This window comes from Oncorhynchus nerka, linkage group LG22, assembly GCF_034236695.1.
Source record: "Oncorhynchus nerka isolate Pitt River linkage group LG22, Oner_Uvic_2.0, whole genome shotgun sequence".
NCBI lineage: Eukaryota > Metazoa > Chordata > Actinopteri > Salmoniformes > Salmonidae > Oncorhynchus > Oncorhynchus nerka.
Genome location: NC_088417.1, coordinates 71,405,651 through 71,427,179, shown reverse-complemented (window position 1 = coordinate 71,427,179; position 21,529 = coordinate 71,405,651). Strand labels below are relative to the sequence as shown.

Sequence of the window (21,529 nt, the reverse complement as noted above, 5' to 3'; positions counted from 1 at the left end):
GCTAAATAAATAAAATAAATAAATAACAGTATGGGGATGGGGTAGTTGGATGGGCTATTTACAGATGGGCTATGTACAGGTGCAGTGATCTGTGAGCTGCTCTGACAGATGGTGCTTAAAGTTAGTGAGTGAGATATGAGTCTCCAGCTTCAGTGATTTTTGCAGTTCGTTCCAGTCATTGGCAGCAGAGAACTGGAAGGAAACGGCCAAAGGAGGAATTGGCTTTGGGGGTGACCAGTGAAATATACCTGCTGGAGCGCATACTATGAGTGGGTGCTGCTATGGTGACCAGTGAGCTTGGTGGGCTTTACCTAGCAAAGACTTATAGATGACCTGGAGCCAGTGGGTTTGGCAATGGATATGAAGTGAGGGCCAGCGAACGAGAGCATACAGGTGGCAGTGGTGGGTAGTATGGGGCTATGGTGACAAAACGGATGGCACTGTGATAGACTGCATGCAATTTCCTGAGTAGAGTGTTGAAGGCTATTTTGTAAATGACATCCCCGAAGTCAAGGATCGGTAGGATAGTCAGTTTTACAGGGGCATGTTTGGCAGCATGCGTGAAGGATGCTTTGTTGTGAAATAGGAAGCCGATTCTAGATTTAATTTTGGATTGGAGATGCTTAATGTGAGTCTGGAAGGAGAGTTTACAGTCTAACCAGACACCTAGGCATTTGTAGTTGTCCACATATTCAGAAAGTCAGAACCGTCCAGAGTAGTGACGGGCAGGCAGGTGTGGGCAGCGATCGGTTGAAGAGCATGCATTTAGTTTTACTTGCATTTAAGAGCAGTTGGAGGCTATGGAAGGAGAGTTGTATGGCATTGAAGCTCGTCTGGAGGTTAGTTAACACAGTGTCCAAAGAAGGGCCAGAAGTATACCGAATGGTGTTGTCTGCGTAGAGGTGGATCAGGGAATCACCAGCAGCAAGAGCGACATCGCTGTTGTATACAGAGAAAAAAGTTGGCCCGAAGATTGAACCCTGTGGAACCCCCATAGAGACTGCCAGAGGTCCGGACAACAGGCCCTCCAATTTGACACACTGAACTCTGTCTGAGAAGTAATTGGTGAACCAGGCGATACAGTCACTTGAGAAACCAAGGTTGTTGAGTCTGCCGATAAGAATGTGGTGATTGACAGAGTGGAAATCCTTGGCCAGGTCGATGAATACAGCTGCACAGTATTGTCTCTTATTGATGGCGGTTATGATATCATTTAGGACCGTGAGCGTGGCTGAAGTGCACCCATGACCAGCTCGGAAACCAGATTGCATAGCAGAGAAGGTACAGTGGGATTCGAAATGGTCTGTGATCTGTTTGTTAACTTGGCTTTCAAAGACCTTAGAAAGGTAGGGTAGGATAGATATAGGTCTGTAGCAGTTTGGGTCTAGAGTGTCTCCCCTTTGAAGAGGGGGATGACCGTGGCAGCTTTCCAATCTTTGGGGATCTCAGACGATACGAAAGAGAGGTTGAATAGGCTAGTAATAGGGGTTGCAACAATTTGGGCGGATAATTTTAGAAAGAGAGGGTCCAGATTGTCTATCCCGGCTGATTTGTAGGGGTCCAGATTTTGCAGCTCTTTCAGAACATCAACTATCTGGATTTGGATGAAGGAAAAATGGGGGCGGCATGGGCAAGTTGCTGTGGAGGGTGCAGGGCTCTTGACCGTGATACGGGTAGGCAGGTGGAAAGCATGGCCAGCCGTAGAAAAATTATTATTGAAATTCTCAGTAATCGTGGATTTATCGGTGGTGACAGTGTTTCCTAGCCTCAGTGCAGTGGGCAGCTGGGAGGAGGTGCTCTTATTCTCCATGGACTTTAGTGTCCCAGAACTTTTTGGAGTGTGTGCTACAGGATGCAAATTTCTGTTTGAAAAATCTAGCCTTTGCTTTCTTAACTGCCTGTGTATATTAGTTCCTAACTTCCCTGAAAGTTGCATATTGCGGGGGATATTCGATGCTAATGCAGTATGCCACAGGGTGTTTTTGTACTGGTCAAGGGCAGTCAGGTCTGGAGTGAACCAAGGGCTATATCTGTTCCTGGTTCTAAATTTTTTGAATAGGGAATGCTTATTTAAGATGGTGAGGAAAGCACTTTTAAAGAATAACCAGGCATCCTCTACTGACGGAATGAGGTCGATATCCTTCCAGGATACCCTGGCCAGGTCGATTAGAAAGGCCTGCTCGCTGAAGTGTTTTAGGGAGCATTTGACAGTGATGAGGGGTGGTCGTTTGACCACAGACCCATTACGGACGCAGGCAATGAGGCAATGATCGCTGAGATCCTGGTTGAAGACAGCAGAGGTGTATTTGGAGGGCAGGTTGGTTAGGATGATATCTATGAGGGTGTCCGTGTTTACGGTTTTGGGGTTGTACCTGGTAGGTTCATTGATAATTTGTGTGAGATTGAGGGCATCAAGTTTAGAATGTAGGATGTAATAGTTGTCATCTACATTTAACTTATTTCCAGAATGTTCATATGTAGAACAGACATGTTTCACTATATTGTAAAAAAAAAAAGAAGAAAAAAAAGGGAGCTCTGTTCTACACATTGCAATTCTGTTTGCAATGCTCTGAACGCTGCATCCCAAAAAGCACTACCATTTGGGCGTAGCGCCTTCTGATAGTGCGTAGGTATTGCGCAATGCTACAGTACTCTTCCCCAAAAGCGCATCTTTATTGCTGCACGGATCGGATGAGTTCCTGCTTTTGCGGAAGCGAAATTGCTAGCGCTAGAGAGCAAATAAGCTTGCAACGGTGGAAGAAAAGACACCATAAAATTAAGTGAAAAAAAAATCGAAAAATACATCCATCTACCGAAAGCCTGTCGAGGAGATGGGGGATAAGGCCGGCACCAGGTAAGGATTAATTCCCCCGCAATCTCGTATTTGCTGGTGCCTTGTGTGGAGGCGAGGGTACAGCGAGCTAGTTACACTAGCATTTGAGCTAACTAGCGAGACATTGGACTACTCAGCCTTCTCCACATGCATCAACATCATATTGGTATTTACTAAGGCAAGAAGAGGACCTAGCTGTTTAATGAAACATTGGAGAGTAGCTAGATTATTAAGACAAAACTCCTATACTCGTAACATTTCGTTGACCGTGTTTTTATTACAGTATACAAAACAGAAACAGGTAGACCCGTGTGTTCCCTAGCTAGTTAGCAGCGGTAACTAGTTAGAATTGTTCGCGCGGGAGACTTCGCTTTCCTTGAATGCCTTGTACATACTAATGGCGATATCATATTTGTAGTTTTAACAAACATGTTCTAACAGCTAGCTGCAGGGTGGGGTCAGCCTTGATGGCCAGCGTGGTGTGTGGGTTAAGTTCTCTCACACCAACAACAAGCTAGCTCAAAATGAATAAATGAGCTGACCATATGATTGATAGCTATGCTGTTTTGAGTAAACGAGCGTATAATTAGCCGTAGTTTCTCTTGCTTGACACAAGTGTTGAATGTTGATGATTATTTGGCCCTCATCAGTGACGTATATTTGACGTAGGTTTTACGCATAATCGCCCACATTGTTATTTTATAAATATCCTGCATGGAAATGTAAACAAACAAGCACACACGTCTGTCCAGCTATTGATATCATGTGCCATACACGTGATGGTTACTGTATATAGCATGATGTTGTAAAGCCGCTGCTGTGCACTGTCCATATCAGGCCAGGGCAATTTACCATGCAACTAACTATTCATACACTTGCCTGCCTGACACATTTGATCACTTCAAAGTATTTTGCTCTTGGTAATCAGCTGCTTGCATCTGCCTCAGTATGTACAGTCTGACTCTGAGCAACTGTACTTCCCCACTAGGTTATTTTGGATCAGTGTCTTCTGCAAGTGACTAAATAATGTAGAATATGGTTGTGCAGCATGATTCACTATGGACATTAATTGATTTGATGTTGAAATTCCTTGGTTATTCTGCTGTGGGCAGAGTCCCTTTATTCACAATAGTTTGAAATAAATGGTCAGGTTGTGTTTAGGGTCAAGGTCCTGTGGTTGAGTAAGTCCGGGTTAATAGATGATTTTTGTGTTGTGGTCTCTGAAGCGTCAGCAGCACTGGCAGAAGGTAGTGGGCCTGTGGCGTTTTTGAGGGGTCGGGTTTGGCTGATATCTGGTGGTGAGGTATGAAATATACCACTGGCTCGTAAATGAAGAGACGGCAGAGCTCTAGGCCAAGGAGATCCAAACTGAGTGTTTGCAGAGAAGACTCATTCACCCTGGACCTGTGCTGAGGGTATATGCACCATGTAGTCTCAGAAACCCAGACCCTAGCTTGCTAGCTACTATTTGTATCCGGGGGATGTGGGCAATGAGCGGAAAAGGCAGTGAAGTACACTGAACAAACCTATAAACGCAACATTTAAAGTCTTTGTCCCATGTTTCATGAGCTGAAATAAAAGATCCCTGAAATTTTCCAAATGCACAAAATACTTATTTCTTTCAAATGCTGTGCCCAAATTTGTTAACATCCCTGTTAGTGACCATTTCTCCTTTGCCAAGATAATCCGTCCACTTGACAGGTGTGGCAAATCAAGGAGCTGATTAAATAGCATGATCATTAAACAGGTGTACCTTGTGCTGGGGACAATAAAAGGCTACTCTAAAATGTGCAGTTTTGTCACACAGATGTCTCAAGTTTTGAGGGAGTGTGCAATTGGCATGCTAACTACAGGAATGTCCACCAGAGCGGTTGCCAGATAATTTAATGTGCATTTTTCTACTGATCTTACACCCTATAGCCATCTGTGTGTGTGGTGATCTTACACCCTGTAGCCATCTGTGTGTGGTGATCTTACACCCTATAGCCATCTGTGTGTGGTGATCTTACGCCCTATAGCCATCTGTGTGTGTGGTGATCTTACGCCCTATAGCCTACAGGAATGTCCACCAGACTGGTTGCCAGATAATTGAATGTGCATTTCTCTACTATAAGCCGCCTCCATGTCATTTTAGAGAATTTGGCAGTGCAGACCACGTGTATGGTGCCGGAAACAAAAAGTGAGCGCACGATGGGGGTGACATGGGGAGCTCTGAGGTACCGGAACGCATGAGGGGAGGCGGGGTTGAGGAATTAACGAAGAGGCAACTCGATTGAACTTAGATTGCGTTTATTTTAATTTTTACATTGCAAAAAGTTACAATTATTTTTAATTCCACGAGAAGTACCGGATCCGGTACATATGTTCTGTAATGAAACAGTCCAAAACGGAGAGGTCCTGTTCCGGCAGGATATGGCTCAAATTAATCACTGATGTCAAAATTATGAGTGCCTCATGGTGGGGTTATGGTATGGGCAGGCATAAGCTACCGACAACGAACACAATTGTATTTTATCGTTGGCAATTTGAATGCACAGATATACCCATGAGGCCCACTGAGGCCATTTTTTTTAGGTGTCTGTGAACAACATATGCATATCTATATTCCCAGTCATGTAAAATCCATTGATTTAGGGCCTAATGAATTTATTTCAATTGACTGATTTCCTCATATGAACTGTAACTCAGTAAAATCCTTGACATTTTTGCATGTTGTTTATATTTTTGTTCAGTATAGTTCCACTATTTCAAACTGACATTGTATCGTACAGATTTATAAGCCAGAACATCAAGCACATTGTGGGAGGCAACCTTGCTGTCTATATAGAGAATGCACCGTGCTCTGTGTCCACTACACACTCACTAAGGTTAAATAATATACAAGTCAAACTTAGTACCCTATGCTGCTAGTGTGCTTATGTTCTTCATCACTGGTGGGAAAGAGTGGAGCATTCACCTTCCTCCCCTAGTCTTGCTCAGAAATAGACTAGTCAGTGGTCCCCCTTCATTCCCATATTGTCAATGAGTTGTTGACTTGTCCTTATCAGACAGTGGCAGTAACTGGGAGGTTCGATGCAAAGATATTCTATCTAGATATTTTAATTTATGACAGAGACAATAGTTGTTCAATGCTTGCCAGTTAATATCCTCTTTCCTCTTACACACACACTGTGTTACACCTCGCCACATTCCCAATGGTTAGAACATGGTGCCTGTGACTCCTGAGTGGCGCAGCGGTCTAAGGCACTGCATCGCAGTCACTACAGACCTGGGTTCAATCCCAGGCTATGTCGGAACCGGCCGCTACCGAGAGACCCATGCGTCATCCGGGTTAGGAGAGGGTTTGGCTGGCTGGGATGTCCTTGTCCCATCGCGCTCTAGTGACTCCTTGTGGCGGGCTGGGCGCATGCACACTGACTTCGGTCGCAAGTTATAAGGCGTTTCCTCCACCACATTGGTGTGGCTGGCTTCTGAGTTAAGCGAGCAGTGTGTCAAGAGTCAGTTTGGCAGGGTCGTGTTTCGGAGGACGCATGACTCTCGCCCTTCGCCTCTCCCGAGTCCATAAGGCAGTTACAGCGATGGGACAAGACTGTAACTACCAATTGGGGAGATAAGGGGTAAAAAGTAAGAACTTTCAAACATCTGAAAGCCAAAGGTTAATTTTGTTAATTTGGCCGCGGTGTAGGTTTGTGGTCAGTTGTTATATTGAAGTGTCACACGCATTTACTTTTACTTTTATGCAGGCTCTATTTTAATCAACATACCTTTATTCATGTATCTCTGTTTCCTTATGACAGCGTGAAGTAGTATCACAACCTGTCCAGTAGATGGCAAGGTGTAGGACTGTTCAAAGCATTGAAAATCATATCCGGATTCTGTTATCTTGATGTTGTGGTATATGGATCAGAATGAAAAACCTTCTCAACAGCCAGATCGATCTGATCCTGAATAGCAAAAAAGAGGATTAGAGTCCGGATCATTCTGATCCAGATAAAGAGTTTGGAAAAACTGGGCCCAGAGGTGTAAAAATCACACCCCGTACTTTATAGGGGCCTCAAACTCAACTCTGGACCTCAAAGCCAGTGCCACTGCTTTGTTTCATTGTTCCCCTCTAATCAGGGAGCTGGGACACCAGGTGGGTGCAATTAGTTATCAGGTAGAACAGACCCAGCAGGCTCCGGACCTCTTAGGTTAAGAGTTGAATACCCCCTGTTATAAACTAGATCTTCCTGCTTGATAATCTCTTTCTCGCTTTCTATCTTCCTTATCCTTTCTCAGAGTCTTTAAGAAGTCAAGCCCCAACTGCAAGGTAAAGGACATGAGTCTCGCATTTTTAGTTGTATCCTTTGATGCTTGACTTTGTTATTCATTGTGATATATTTGTCTAAGTACCTCTACTTCCCTCCTGTCTGCAGGTCACAGTATACCTGGGAAAGAGAGACTTTGTGGATCACCTTGACCAGGTGGACCCAGTCGGTAGGTGTAGGATGATCAATTAATTTACTGGTTAGAGCAGTGGTTCCCAAACTGGGGGCGCGCCCCCTAGTCGGGGTCACGAGGGGTCGGCAATGGGGGAGCGAGGAATCAGATGATCACTCCTAAAACGGCCAAATTCTTGTGTTTGTAAATAGTGTTTCAAACAATTAATATTGTCTCAGCAAAACCTCACCTCTTTACATTTTCCTTTCTTACAGATGGTGTGATCCTAGTGGACCCTGAGTATCTGAAAGACAGGAAAGGTATGACGTCTTCCTCGTTCTCTACACTGTTTTGTCTCCTCAATTGTTTGACATTTGATATCACCCTCTTCAAATCCCTCCTCCCCAGTGTTTGTGACCCTGACGTGTGCGTTCCGCTACGGCCGTGAGGACCTGGACGTGCTGGGCCTGTCTTTCCGGAAAGATCTGTACATCTCCACCTTCCAGGCCTTCCCCCCCATCGCAGAGGAACGCAAAGCCAACAGCCGCCTGCAGGAGAGACTACTGAAGAAACTGGGCCAGCAGGCACACCCCTTCTACTTCACTGTGAGTCAAGAAGACACCCACACGCACCATACCTGGGTTCAAATACTATTTAGGGCAGGGATGGGCAATGTTGATAGGGGTGGGGGCCACATACACTTTGCCATAGGGTGGAGGCTATACACTTTGCCATAGGGTGGAGGCAAATGTTTGCAGTTTTTAAATGATAACTGATGATCAATGGGCCTCACGCTGGTCAGTAATTCGATCATGCTTACTACAAGTTTAGATAGCTGGCCGCTAGACTAACTTACAAATCCCCCAAAAATGAGTGACTGATGTACAACCAAATTTCGAAAATTGCACATTGTGTATTCTATTATTCTAACTATCAATGTTTTTATTTATTTTTAAAGTATTTTATTTTGAATTGGTCTGCGACCTGCGTGCAGCCAGTTACTCATCCATGATTTAGGGTATTTAAATAGTGTTGAATATTGGAATGTATTTGGAAATACACTTGGAAAGTATTTTAAAATGCACTCCCATGCATTTAATCTGGGTATTTGAAAATAGTTTTTGAAATGGGTATTTGAAAATACTTTCAAATAGGCCGCTTATAGCAGAGTATTTGAAAATACTTAGAATATAAGTAGTTGTTTCTAGACACATTATTTGAAAATACTCAAATACACAGAAAAAAGTATTTAAATGATCAAATACACGTGTATATGAACCCAGGTCTGACTGACACACACACATATACTTTGAGCCTGTAAAATAATACCAACAATATGGCAACTGTGTCTGTCTCAGATTCCCCAGAACCTGCCGTGCTCAGTCACCTTACAGCCAGGACCAGAGGACACAGGGAAGGTACAGAAGCTTCAGCATCACTTTATGCAAAAGTACACATTATAATATATGACTCCTATCTAAATGTAGGAATTTTCATGCCTGTAGAGTCAACAATTCAGACCCACATCACACTAATAATGCCTATTCTATAATTGATGTCCCTGTCTCTCCTCTTTTCCTTTCCTCCACCTTTCCCTCTTTAGGCATGTGGGGTTGACTTTGAGATCAGAGCGTTCTGTGCCAAATCGATAGAGGAGAAGATTCACAAACGGTACGAAAACCGTTTTACTTTGTGTGTGTGTGTGTCTTCTGCAGGAGCTGTTTAGGGTCTGTGGTCCTTGAAAGTGTGTGATATGCATGTCTATTCTCTGTGTGTTTTTAGTTAGTCAGCAAAGGGGGTGATCTGTAAAGAATAACGTGTGTGTTGTGTAGGAACTCTGTGCGGCTGGTGATCCGTAAGGTGCAGTATGCCCCAGAGAAGCCTGGGCCTCAGCCCATGGTGGAGACCACACGGAGCTTCCTCATGTCGGACCGCTCACTACACCTGGAGGCCTCTCTGGATAAAGAGCTCTACTACCATGGAGAACCCATCAGCGTGAACGTTCATGTCACCAACAACTCTACCAAGACTGTCAAAAGACTCAAAATCTCAGGTACCTGTCTACCCGTCTTTAATCAAAGTTTCATCAATCATGTTTTTTTATGACTAGGCTCTATTCACTCTTCTCCATTCAGTTTTTGTGTGTGTGTGGTTAACTCTTTCTATCCCTCGCTCTCTAGTGCGACAGTATGCTGATATCTGTCTGTTCAGTACGGCTCAGTACAAGTGTCCAGTGGCTCAGGTGGAGGCAGAGTGAGTATTTGACCTGACTATTATGCCTACATCTCTTGTTACTTTATTTCTCCTTTGCCTTTCCTTTTATACATGATTCCATTTATCCTTTTTCAGGCTTCCAAGACATCTCTCTTAATAATGTCTAGCTTGTGATCTTATGTTTTCCCATACCTTATTGTCCAGATCTATTGAAATTCCAGTTATGGCCCAGGTGTGCTGATAAGTGTGTGTGTTCCTCTCCCCAGTGACCAGGTGTCGTCTAGCTCTACGTTCTGTAAGGTGTACACCCTCACACCCACGCTAGACAAGAACCGAGAGAAGAGAGGCCTTGCCCTGGACGGAAAGCTCAAACACGAGGACACCAACCTGGCCTCCAGCACCATGTATGTTGACCCGCATGTACACACACACCTGCCCTTCAGCACTGTGTTGACGGTGACCGACTCACACAAACGCTGTAGTCTGGCATCCAGGACCGTGTTAGATAACAAGAACACTCACTAGCCCTCACTATTGCGAGATGTCACACACCACACACACACTCTAACTTGGCCACCCTACAAGTTTACATACACATGCTAGGGTAGAGGTTGAGCTCGTAAATGCATTGTGATTTATGTTTGAGCACAGCACCCTAGAAGATGCAAGAACCCATTCCTTTTTCATCTTTCTTTCGCTCGTGTGTGTGTGTTTCAGTGTTAAGGATGTGACTAACAAGGAGGTTCTTGGAATCCTGGTGTCCTACAGGGTCAAAGTCAAACTGGTAATATCTCGTGGAGGGTGAGTTCTACAGGAGTCAGTGGTCAATATTAATATGCATGGTGTATGGGGGGGATTATGTGCAGGTCCTCACACACTCACAAACTTTTACTGACCAAAGACATGCTGTATTCTACAAACACAGACAAGCACATACTCAACACATTTACACTCCCTCCTGTCTCATACACACAAACACTCCTGATACTCTGCCACTCCAACGTGTGTATAAACTCTGTAATCACGTCTGCCAGACCCTCACTAGTCGCCATGCTTTGTCGTCTCCCCTCTCGGTTGCGGTTGCCTTGGTTTTGAGTTCTCGCCTCATTTCATCTCTCCCCTCCTGTGGCTCGTCTCTCCGCTCCTGTGTTTGTCCGCCCGTCTGTGCATCTCTCTCCATCCATGCGTCTGCTCCTGCGTTGGGTCGTGTCAGGCTGCTGAGTGGCGTGTTAGAAAGGTAATATGATATCCCAGCCGCCACCTGCGTGTATGTGGTGATCTTACACCCTATCGCCATCTGTGTGTGGTGATCTTACGCCCTATAGCCATCTGTGTGTGGTGATCTTACACCCTATAGCCATCTGTGTGTGGTGATCTTACGCCCCACCGCCATCTGTGTGTGTGGTGATCTTACGCCCCACCGCCATCTGTGTGTGTGTGTGGTGATCTTATGCCCTATCGCCATCTGTGTGTGTGTGTGTGTGTGTTTTACGCCCCACCGCCATGTGTGTGTGTGTGTGTGTGTGTGTGTGTGTGTGTGGTGATCTTATGCCCTATCGCCATCTGTGCCTCTTAAGTGTGTGTGAGTGTGATGATTTTACATACCAGCTATTGTGTGTGTCAAATCTCACCTGCAGCTGCTAAGATCCTTTATAACTGCAGCCGTCCCAGTCTTCTACCTTTGAGTCACAGGGTCCTAACCCTAAGGATGGTGTGAGGTTTCATAAGGCTGTTGCGCAATGCCACACTCATAATTCCATGCTGAGTTATCAATGCAGTGTTGAGGGTAATGAAGCTTGAATATAATAACACTGCACATCTTGGTGTTTAGGCTTTGATTTACGGCAATTCATTGGTTATTACTAAAAAAATAACTTATGTAAAATAAAGTGCAACCCAGCACGGAAGAGTTCCAATTGGGTGAGAAAAACAATTGACAGCAAAGGAGGGTTGATGTGCTTTATTTCCCCCTTCACTGTTCAAACATGTCACAAATCACTATTTCCTATGGGTTGTTTCCTGTCAGATATTGGATTATTCATGGTGCAATAGTATATCATCATATGTACAGTACCAGTCAAAAGTTTGGACACCTACCCATTCCAGGGTTTTTCTTTATTTTTTATGATTTTCTACATTGTAGAATAATAGTGAAGACATCAAAACTATGAAATAACACATATGGAATCATGTAGTAACCCAAAAAAGTGTTAAACAAATCAAAATATATTTGAGATTCTTCAAAGTAGCCACACTTTGCGTTGATGACAGCTTTGCACACTCTTCGCATTCTCTCAATGAGGTACATGAGGTCACCTGAAATGCATTTCAATTAACAGGTGTGCCTTGTTAATTTATGGAATTTCTTTCCTTCTTAATGCATTTGAGCCAATCAGTTGGGTTGTGACTAGGTAGGGGTGGTATACAGAAGATGGCCCTATTTGGTAAAAGACCAAGTCCATTGAATGGCAAGAACAGCTCAAATAAGCAAAGAGAAACAACAGTCCATCATTATTTTAAGACATGAAGGTCAGTCATTCCGGAAAATTAAGAACTTTGAACGTTTCTTCAAGTGCAAAACAAAAACCATCAAGTGCTATGATGATACTGGCTCTCATGAGGACCGCCACAGGAAAGAAAGGATAAGTTCATTAGTTACCAGCCTCAGAAATTGCAGCCCAAATAAATGCTTCACAGAGTTCAAGTAACAGCCATCTCAACATCAATTCAGAGGAGACTGCTTGAATCAGGCTTTCATGGTCAAATTGCTGCAAAGAAACCACTACTAAAGGACACCAATAAGAAGAAGAGACGTGCTTGGGCCAAGAAACATGAGCAATGGACATTAGACTGGTGGAAATCTGTTCTTTGGTCTGATGAGTCCAAATGTGAGATTTTTGGTTCCATGTGTGGTTCCCACCGTGAAGCATGGAGGTGTGGGGGTGCTTTGCTGGTGACACTGTCAGTGATTTATTTAGAATTCAAGGCACACTTAACCAGCAAGGCTACCACAGCATTCTGCAGCAATACGCCATACCATCTGGTTTGCGCTTAGTGTGACTATCATTTGTTTTTCAACAGGACAATGACCCAACACACCTCCAGGCTGTGGAACATCTATTTGACCAAGGAGAGTGATGGAGTGCTGCATCAGATGACCTGGTCTCCACAATCACCCGAACTCAACCCAATTGAGATGGTTTGGGATGAGTCGGACCTCAGAAAGAAGGAAAAGCAGCCAACAATTGCTCAGCATATGTGGGTTCTCCTTCAAGACTGTTGGAAAAGCATTCCAGGTGAAGCTGGTTGAGAGAATGCCAATAGTGTGCAAAGCTGTCATCAAGGAAAAGGGTGGCTACTTTGAAGAATCTCATATCAAATATATTTTGATTTAACTTGTTTTGGTTACTACAAGATTCCATATGGGTAATTTAATAGTTTCGATGTCTTCACTATTATTCTACAATGTAGAAAACAGGAAAAATATTGAAAAGCTCTTGAATGAGTAGGTGTCCAAACTTTTGACTGGTACTGTACATATGGATGTTTCCATAGAATAACAATCAAATTGTTATTGATTGACATGCATATTATTGATCCTATGTAATCAATGGATCTTGTTTATATTCTGTGCGTTTCTAGAGATGTGTCGGTGGAGCTGCCCTTCGTCTTAATGCACCCTAAACCCACAGAACTGCCCATATCCCGCCCACAGTCAGGTACCTACAGACTTCTACCACCTCTCCAGAAGCCCACTATCAAGGCTTTATCTTAGTACTTTGGATGCATCTCAGTTCCTCTCTTCTCCTTCCCTTCATTTGCACTGAATTGAGAGTTGAACAAATCCTCTCTGACAAGCTTCCGCCATATTCTTCCATATTACATTCACATAGCCAAACATTTAGATCAGTTCAAATTAAGAGCGGAAGATGAGTACTTTCGAAGCTTGCTTTTTTAGACTGATTGGGAAGCAGTGAATTGTGTAGTGGAAACTTCTACTAGGCCTATGCAGTGTCTGAAAAGGGTTTGAAAATGGACACAGTCTTGTGAAATATTTGTCAGTAGTTTAGTTCAGCCCTGGACAACAGTCCCTCACATACACAAGCCCCTCAAATACATCATCTCACTCTGGTATTTCCTGCCTGTAAGTTGCCTTGGAGACACTAAGCTGTTCCCATGGTGACGTCACGCTGACATTTCATTATCTGTGTGTTCTAACAGCTGTGCCGGATTCGGACCCTCCCATCGACACCAACCTGATAGAATTTGAAACAAAGTGAGTATTCTTCTGGTCTGTCTGGCCATTGTAAGCACTGCTGCTTTACTATGATCAGAGACCCTAAGACTATTCCGTCAGATCTAAAACACTCCATGTTTCCTTGTTGCTTCTCGTCCTGCAGTAGTTTCTCTCAAGACGACGACTTTGTGTTTGAGGACTTTGCTCGCCTACGGCTCAAAGGAATGGCTGACGACAAGGACGACGACTGCTAGAGCTCACGTGTGTGTGTGTGTGTGTGTGTGTGTGTGTGTGTATATATATATATATATACACACACACAGTGGAATGAAGGCATGTGGACGGAGAGATGTGGTGGCCTTGTGGTCTGCTGAAAAGATCCTGATGTCACTCAGTGTTCATTTGGGGGGTGGCAAACACAGCACCATGTAAATGGTGACTTAATGTTGTGCCATGGCGATGCTGACTGATTGAAATGTCATGGCTGTTCACACCGAGGAAGAAATAGTGCCATTAAAAAGGAAGCGGGCTTTATATCATTATTTTTCCAACAATAATGATTTAAATAAGTATTTGTACAAATATTGATATAAAACGAAGTTGAGTACCTGCTTAAGAGGGGAGAGAAGGGAAAACAGACTGACACCTTTCATCTGCCCCATCTTTTCATTCCTCTGAAATTCTACCATGTCATCCATTCTGTAAAAAAAACATGTTTTAGAGGAAGTTTGATTCACCCTCTTCTGCAATATGAGGACAGACTATACACTACCACTTAAGTAAATGTGCACAATCTGGACCCTCACTGTAAAGCCTAGGGCACGTGTATTCAACTCTTACCCTACGAGGTCTGTAGCCTGCTGGTTTTCTGATCTGATAATTAATTGCACCTGCCTGGTGTACCAGATCTAAATCAGTACCTGATTAAAAGGGAACAATGAAAACAAGCAGTGGCACTGGCTTTGGGGTCCATAGTTGAGTTTGAAGGGCCTAGGGATACTCCTTATAGTCTGCCTCAATGCAGCAGCACGACGTTCACTTCCCCATTTCGCTCAGACAGACACTTGCACATGGTCTAAGAGCATGAGTATTTTAGGCTAAATTCCAAATCATCAACCCCTATCATCTCCTCCATTGGCACTGAAAGGACTGGATAGGTGTGATGTAGGAAAATTCAAACTAACCAATCAGAAGGCAGGGTGAAGCAATTACCATAATAGCCATACCTAGCCGATCCGAGAAGTGCCTAGTGACAGGGCTAGCTATGGGTCAGTTTGAGATTCAGCATCACATTGGCAGTGCAACAGCAGTACCAATGCAGCATATTTTTCAGCAGTGTTCAGAACTGTTTTGCTTCTATGGGGTACCTGTTCACAGCTCTGCTAAGTGTGAATATTTAAAAGTGTTCCCACTGAGCTGAGTGCCATAATGTCTACAGGAAGGATGCTGATATGATTTTGGTGAAACATGACAGGAAACAATGAATATTATTACTACTGTGTCATTACCATGATTATTATCAATCATTTAAGGAAAAAAATCGTTTGCCATTTGTTTTTCAGAATTTTAATTTTTTTATTAAAGGCAAAATGAATTAACCTAAATGCTGTTGTAGATCGTTTGTACTTTCTACTAAGTCTCACATCCACAGACAGAAATAAAGTTATTCGAGCAATTGACAAGATACAGTATCCAAAAATGGTCATGACTTCCTTGTCAGAAGCTCAAAGTGCAATTTCTTTATCAACAATGTTAGAGTTCAATTTGATTTGCACAGTAGGCAGTCAATGTTTTAATCAAGATCACATGATTCACCATTTGGGTCTTAGTGCCACTGACACGTACCTACTTTGCTCCTCAGACAGCAAGTGACTTTTGAAAAAGACAGTCACACACAAAAGCATTGCAGTCACAGGACAGAGGTGTTTTAGTGAAAAATATGACTGAACAGTTACTTTATTCTCATGGTATTTGAAAACATTGAGTTAGGTCTTGGGTACTAATTTACAAGCCTATACATACCGTATCTGAAATTCACAACAGTATTGATTAAAAGCCCACATTCAAATATTCTTTAATATATACACACAAAAAAGTCACATTCAAGGTCTAGTTTTTTCAGTGTGTCTTACAGGAAGGAGTGTTTCAGTACTGGAGGCTTTTGGGATAAAAGGTCCATCCTGGGCAGTGTGCACCACCCTCCTCTGATCAAAGCAGACATTGACATTAGTTGGGACACAAGAGTGTGCCTGCCACTGCTGTGTGTTTCAGGAGAATGGACAGTGGGACAGCTAAACACACATCACAACATACAATGCCTTCGGGAAAGTATTCAGAACCACTGACTTAAACAAAATGTTCAGTTTCAGCCTTATTCTAAAATGGATTAAATAAATACATCTCAGCAATCTACACACAATACCACATTTTTTAAATTTAACCTTTAACTAGGCAAGTCAGTTAAGAACAAATTCTTATTTTAAAATGACAGATTTACACCTTGTCAGCTCTGTGATTCAATCTAGCAACCTTTCAGTTACTGGCACAACGCTCTAACCACTAGGCTACTTGCCATCCATAAAGAAAGCAAAAATAGGTTTAGAAATTTTACCAAATGTAGATTTTTTTTTTTGAAAATAACTTATTTACGTAACTATTCAGACCCTTTGCTATGAAACTCAAATTGAGCTCAGGTGCACCCTGTTTCTATTGATCATCCTTGATGTTTCTACAACTTGTTTGGAGTCCACCTGTGGTAAATTCAATTGATTGGCCATGATTTGGAAAGGCACACAACTGCCTGTAAAAGGTCCCACAGTTGACAGTGAATGTCATAGCAAAAACAAAGCCATGAGGTCGAAGGAATTGTCCGTAGAGCTCAGGGACATGATTTTGTAGAGGCACAGATCTGGGAAAGGGTACCAAAATATGTCTGCAGCATTGAAGGTCCCCGAGAACACAGTGACCACCATCATTCTTAAATTGAATAAGTTTGGAACTACCAAGACTCTTCCTAGAGCTGGCCGCCCAGCCAAACTGAGTAATCGGGGGAGAAGGGCCTTGGTCAGAGAGGTGACCAAGAACCCAATGGTCACTGACAGAGATTTAGAGTTCCTCTGTAGAGATGGGAGAACCTTCCAGAAGGACAACCATCTCCGCAGCACTCCACCAATCAGGCCTTTATGGTGAGTGGCCAGACGGAAGCCACTCCTCAGTAAAAGGCACATGACAGCCCGCTTGGTGTCTGCCAAAAGGCACCTAAAGACTGAGACCATGAGAAACAAGATTCTCTGGTCTGATGAAACCAAGATTGAAATATTTGGCCTGAATGCCAAGCATCACGTCCGGAGGAAACCTAGCACCATCCCTACAGTGAAGCATTGTGGTGCAGCATCATTCTGTGGGGATGTTTTTCAGCAGCAGGGACTGGAGACTAGTCAGGATCAAGGCAAAGATTAACAAAGCAAAGTAGAGAGATCCTTGATGAAGTCCTGAGCACTCTGGAGCAGGTTCTCAGACTGGGATGAAGGTTCACCTTCCAACAGGACAACGACCCGAAGCACACAGCCAAGACAACGCAGGAGTGGCTTCGGGACAAGTCTCTGAATGTCCTTGAGTGACCCAACCAGAGCCTGGACTTGAACCCGATCTAACATTTCTGGAGAGACCTGAAAATAACTGTGCAGCAACGCTTCCCATCCAACCTGACAAATCTTGAGGATCTGTAGAGAAGAATGGGAGAAACTCCCTAAATACAGGTGTGCCAAGCCTGTAGCGTCATACTGAAGAAGACTCGAGGCTGTAGAAGCTGCTTCAACAAAGTACTGAGTAAAGGGTCTGAATACTTAAATAAATGTGAGATTTCAGGGTTTTTTATTATTATAAATGAGCAAAAATGCATAAAAACCTGTTTTTGCTTTGTCATTATGGGGTATTGTGTGGAGATTGAAAAAAGCTATTTAAATCAATTGTAAAATAAGGCCAACATAACAAAAACATTTAAAAAGTCAAGGGGTCTGAATACTTTCAGAAGGCACTGTATATCACTGTGATTAGAGTATGCATAAAGATCTACAATAGCTACCACCCAATGAGGATCATTTGAGGCTATTGGAAGTCTTACTCTGTATGGTGGTTGCTGGTTCAGTTGTAGGCCTACCAGTCGTCCAGGAGTTGGTCTGCTCACATGGTCGCAGCATCTCTCTACGGTGATGCTTGTTGAGTCGCCGGGTGAAACGATGCCACCTGGTGAGAAAAAGCATTCAAATACTGTACCTATGTCTAAGTCCAGTACTGAACACCACCACTTTTCTCTTAGCCCCAACCCTTTATACATATTAGTTTACCCCTAGGGGAAGGGGATAGGGGTTTAATTTAGATGGGAAAATACATTTTCAAAATAAAATATTCAAACTAAGTCCAGAACCCTTGGTCTATCACCTTTCCTGTGTGTCATTGTGCCTGTTCACCCTCTCCGCCTCCTCCTTCTTCTCATCCATCCATCGCTCCAGAAGCTCTTCTTTCTCTCTCCAGGCCGCTGCAAGCCCCTCCTTCAGCTCCCGCTGCTCCAACCGCAGAGCTGCCAACTCCTCTGATTGGCTCGCCAATACAAACTCAAATTCTGATAGGCTGGCCTGCAGAAGGTTGGCCTCCCTGGCTTGAGTGACAGCTTCCTTCCGATAGCGGGAGACTCTAATAGAAGATGGTGACAGGAGTCTATGTAAGCTTATATCAGACAAGACATCAGACAACCTCACAACTTATGATGCCTCAGTTTCATGCATCATCTTTGTAGAACATTTCATGGATGCATTATTAAACCATATAGACTACTGTACCATAATATTAATGTATAAACAGATCTCATTGGTTGATCACTTACTGTGCGTGGCAGTATTGAAGCTCAGCATCTTTCAGGTACATGACGGTGGTCAGGTCAGAGACTGTCTGAGAGAGCTGGGGAGAAATAAGAGGAGAAGAAGACGATTGGACTAGTAAGAGCAGGTCAAAAATATGATAAACAATCACTCACCTGTGTACAAGGCTATTATGTGAGTAATCTATGTGAGGGCTGGGGTTGCCAGAAGCAGCACAAGACATCAGAGAATTCAACTGATATGATGACATAGAACCTTAATGTAGCAGTATCACACATTCACACCTCCCTTTCCACAACCTGTGAAAAAGTGCACAATCATCTTGAAAATGGTGACTGGATCCATTAAGATAATTTTAAGTCACCTTTTCTGTTATATGTTCACTCTCTCTGAGCTGGAGGTATAGTTCTCTGTGGTCAACCGTCAGCCCAACATTTCCTTCAGAACTGTGGAAAATATTGACACATCATTAGAGAACAGTCTTCAAATCATTGTTTGCAACACATTTGCAAAACTCAGCATTTTCGCTAGGTGTTGCCATTGTCTTACCTGGGTCTCTGTACCTCATCCCAAAGTGTATCCCGTAAGTCAAGCTGTTCCTCTAGCTCGGACACTGAAAAGAGACAATCACAATATGTTGTCAAAGAACTAATGATTCAAATGTCATCAATACACAGATATCTCCGACAACTTACAGGTGTTAAAGATACCACTGAAGGGGTCCTTTTGTGTACAATCTCTCTGGAACAGTCTAGCGCGCACGTGACTCTTCCACCCTTCCATTGCCGTCTTTTCTCTGAAAATGTAAACGCCTTGTTCGAGGTTGCGATTGTTGATACAATTGAAAAACTTTAAATTGGCAAGAAACCTTGAATGAACACTGCCTCTACCACGAAATAAAACTTTCTGTGAGCAGTCCAGTCTATCACTTAACTTTGTGATATTTTAATCCCTCCACACTTCACATTCAATTCAGTGGCAGTCAAACCCAAGAGTGCCTGTGGTAAAACATACACTGACAAAACAAACAAGCTATTTGCCTGGGCGTCGGTTTATACAACAGTACAATTGATCCAGTGGATAAATTAATTAGCGAATGTTGCTGTCTTACCAGCAACATACTTGTATCTGAAATTCACACACGAATGTATGCGCTAACCTTAGCTGCGCTGATGAATGATTGCTTGCAGTTGCAGGGCTGTGCTCACAAACTTCAACAGGACTGAGGATGCAGAGAAAAAGACTGCACCGTATACAGATCAAAGCAAACGCACTGCTACTCATGGCTGTCTGGGCTCAGCTGCAACAGGATGTCTTCTTCCCGCAGTATTATGGCGGTCCGCAAACAATCCTATAGGTGCATGCCGCCACCTACTGTAGGGGTGGTAAACTATAGAAAGATATCAAATGTAGGAAGGGGAAAAACGACAACGAAATCATACAAAAATAGACACATAAAATGACATACAAAATGGTCACTTCCTTCAGTCACATCCCTACACAGGCACCTGTGAGGGCGGAACATCATTTGTCAGGATTTCTTGCAATGTATCGGATGTTAACACATTGAGTTCCAATGTGTTCTGCTGCACTCACAATGACTTCAATTTCTCAGATTTCATCTTCGTTTGTGCTGTGTAGTTTATCAGCATTGCAAAAATATACTACAAAGTCCACATGTAATATATTTCACATGTAATATATCAGGATTCCTTGGTAGCCGAGAAACGTTCACTTGTGTATGCTCAGTTATCACTGTCTTCTCACGCTCCTTCAAATCTTCTCACCGCCTCCAGATAGGAGACACGCTGGAAAGCCCTTACTCTTGCCACCTGTCTCCTTCACCCTAACAGGGCAATCCGGGAAATCAGGCATATGTTTGCCACCAATGTTGCAGTATATATTCTCAACTGGCACAGAATATTCTTCCCGTCTGCATACACTTGATACATGACCAAATATTTTGCATTTACTGTCGTAGCCAAAAATATTTGCACCCTTGCACTTTTTTGAAATAATGCAATTTTTTTCCCAGAAAACTTTTGAAATTAAAACATATTTTGGTATCAGCATATTTATGTATTTGGTTTGCAGTTGAAAAATAATTTACTAAATGTTAGTTTATTCCACAAAGAAATCCTAAAATGACCCGGACAATTAGATTTCAAGCAGGTGATTTTCCTTTGCTTTGGAATTGAACTTACCTGTGGTGAGTTGCAGGTGCCTGCAATATAAAAATCCCTCATTCAACCAGTTTTAATAAAGGAAAGGACTCATTCTCCTGTTTTGTGCCACAATGAGGATGGAGAAAAGAAAGAAAACCAGAGAATTATCTGAGGAGGTCAGACACAAGATTGTAGCCAAGCATGGACAATCTCAAGGTTACAAGTCCATCTCCAGGGAACTTGATGTTCCTGTTTCCACCATATGTAAGGTTATCAAGAAGTTTAAGGCCCATGCCACAGTAGCCAACCTCCCTGAACGTGGCCGCAAGAGAAAGCTTGATGGAAATTTGCAGCGAAGGATTGTTCTTATGATGGAGAAAGCACCTTGATCAATTGCCACACAGATTCAAGCTGACCTTCAGACACAACTCGCACCATACATCCCCAACTCAATGAAAGGAGGATATGGTAGGAGACCCAGGAGGACCACACTGCCGAGAGAGACATAAGAAAGCCTGACTGCTATTTGCCAAAACACACCTGAACATGCCAAAATCCTTCTGGGAGAATGTCCTGTGGACAGATGAGACCAAATTAGAGCTTTTTGGTGAAGCACACCATCTATGTTTACAGAAAACACAATGAAACCTTCAAAGAAAATAACAAAGATTCAGTGAGGTTATCGGGTTGCAATGTCAGACCCAGTGTCAGAGAGCTGGGTCTCTGTCGAAGGTCATGGGTCTTCAAGCAGGACAATGACCCCAAACACACTTCAAAAAGCACC

The 21,529-nt window shown here is 43.2% G+C and overlaps 2 protein-coding genes across 7 annotated transcripts; one reads left to right on the top strand and one right to left on the bottom strand.

Annotated features, from left to right (window-relative positions):
* The first annotated feature begins 2,648 nt into the window (after nt 1–2,648).
* On the top strand, nt 2,649–15,307 carry LOC115105605 (arrestin red cell). Of its 6 annotated transcripts, none has more exons than XM_065007359.1 (15): nt 2,649–2,854; nt 7,112–7,142; nt 7,249–7,309; nt 7,528–7,572; nt 7,661–7,857; nt 8,611–8,670; nt 8,856–8,923; nt 9,085–9,305; nt 9,433–9,505; nt 9,733–9,870; nt 10,184–10,267; nt 10,680–10,703; nt 12,548–12,762; nt 13,109–13,185; nt 13,688–13,742. In XM_065007359.1, exons 1-14 carry the CDS (start codon nt 2,832–2,834, stop codon nt 13,138–13,140), a joined length of 1,272 nt encoding a protein of 423 aa, XP_064863431.1. In that variant the 5' UTR covers nt 2,649–2,831; the 3' UTR covers nt 13,141–13,185; nt 13,688–13,742. The 6 variants fall into 6 exon arrangements, with proteins under 6 accessions (XP_064863431.1, XP_064863432.1, XP_029483688.1 ...); XM_029627828.2 differs by lacking the exon at nt 12,548–12,762 and adding an exon at nt 13,870–15,307 and having other exon boundaries at nt 2,653–2,854; XM_029627827.2 differs by lacking the exon at nt 12,548–12,762 and adding an exon at nt 13,867–15,307 and having other exon boundaries at nt 2,656–2,854.
* On the bottom strand, nt 15,042–20,351 carry si:ch1073-143l10.2 (uncharacterized protein LOC565165 homolog). Its single transcript, XM_029627831.2, has 9 exons — nt 20,177–20,351; nt 19,740–19,970; nt 19,276–19,376; nt 19,130–19,193; nt 18,945–19,026; nt 18,586–18,659; nt 18,144–18,395; nt 17,827–17,948; nt 15,042–15,907 (listed from the first exon to the last, which is right to left on the bottom strand). The coding sequence occupies exons 2-9, from the start codon at nt 19,862–19,864 to the stop codon at nt 15,849–15,851; spliced, it is 879 nt and encodes a 292-aa protein (XP_029483691.1). The 5' UTR covers nt 19,865–19,970; nt 20,177–20,351; the 3' UTR covers nt 15,042–15,848.
* Between the last annotated feature and the right edge of the window lie 1,178 nt (nt 20,352–21,529).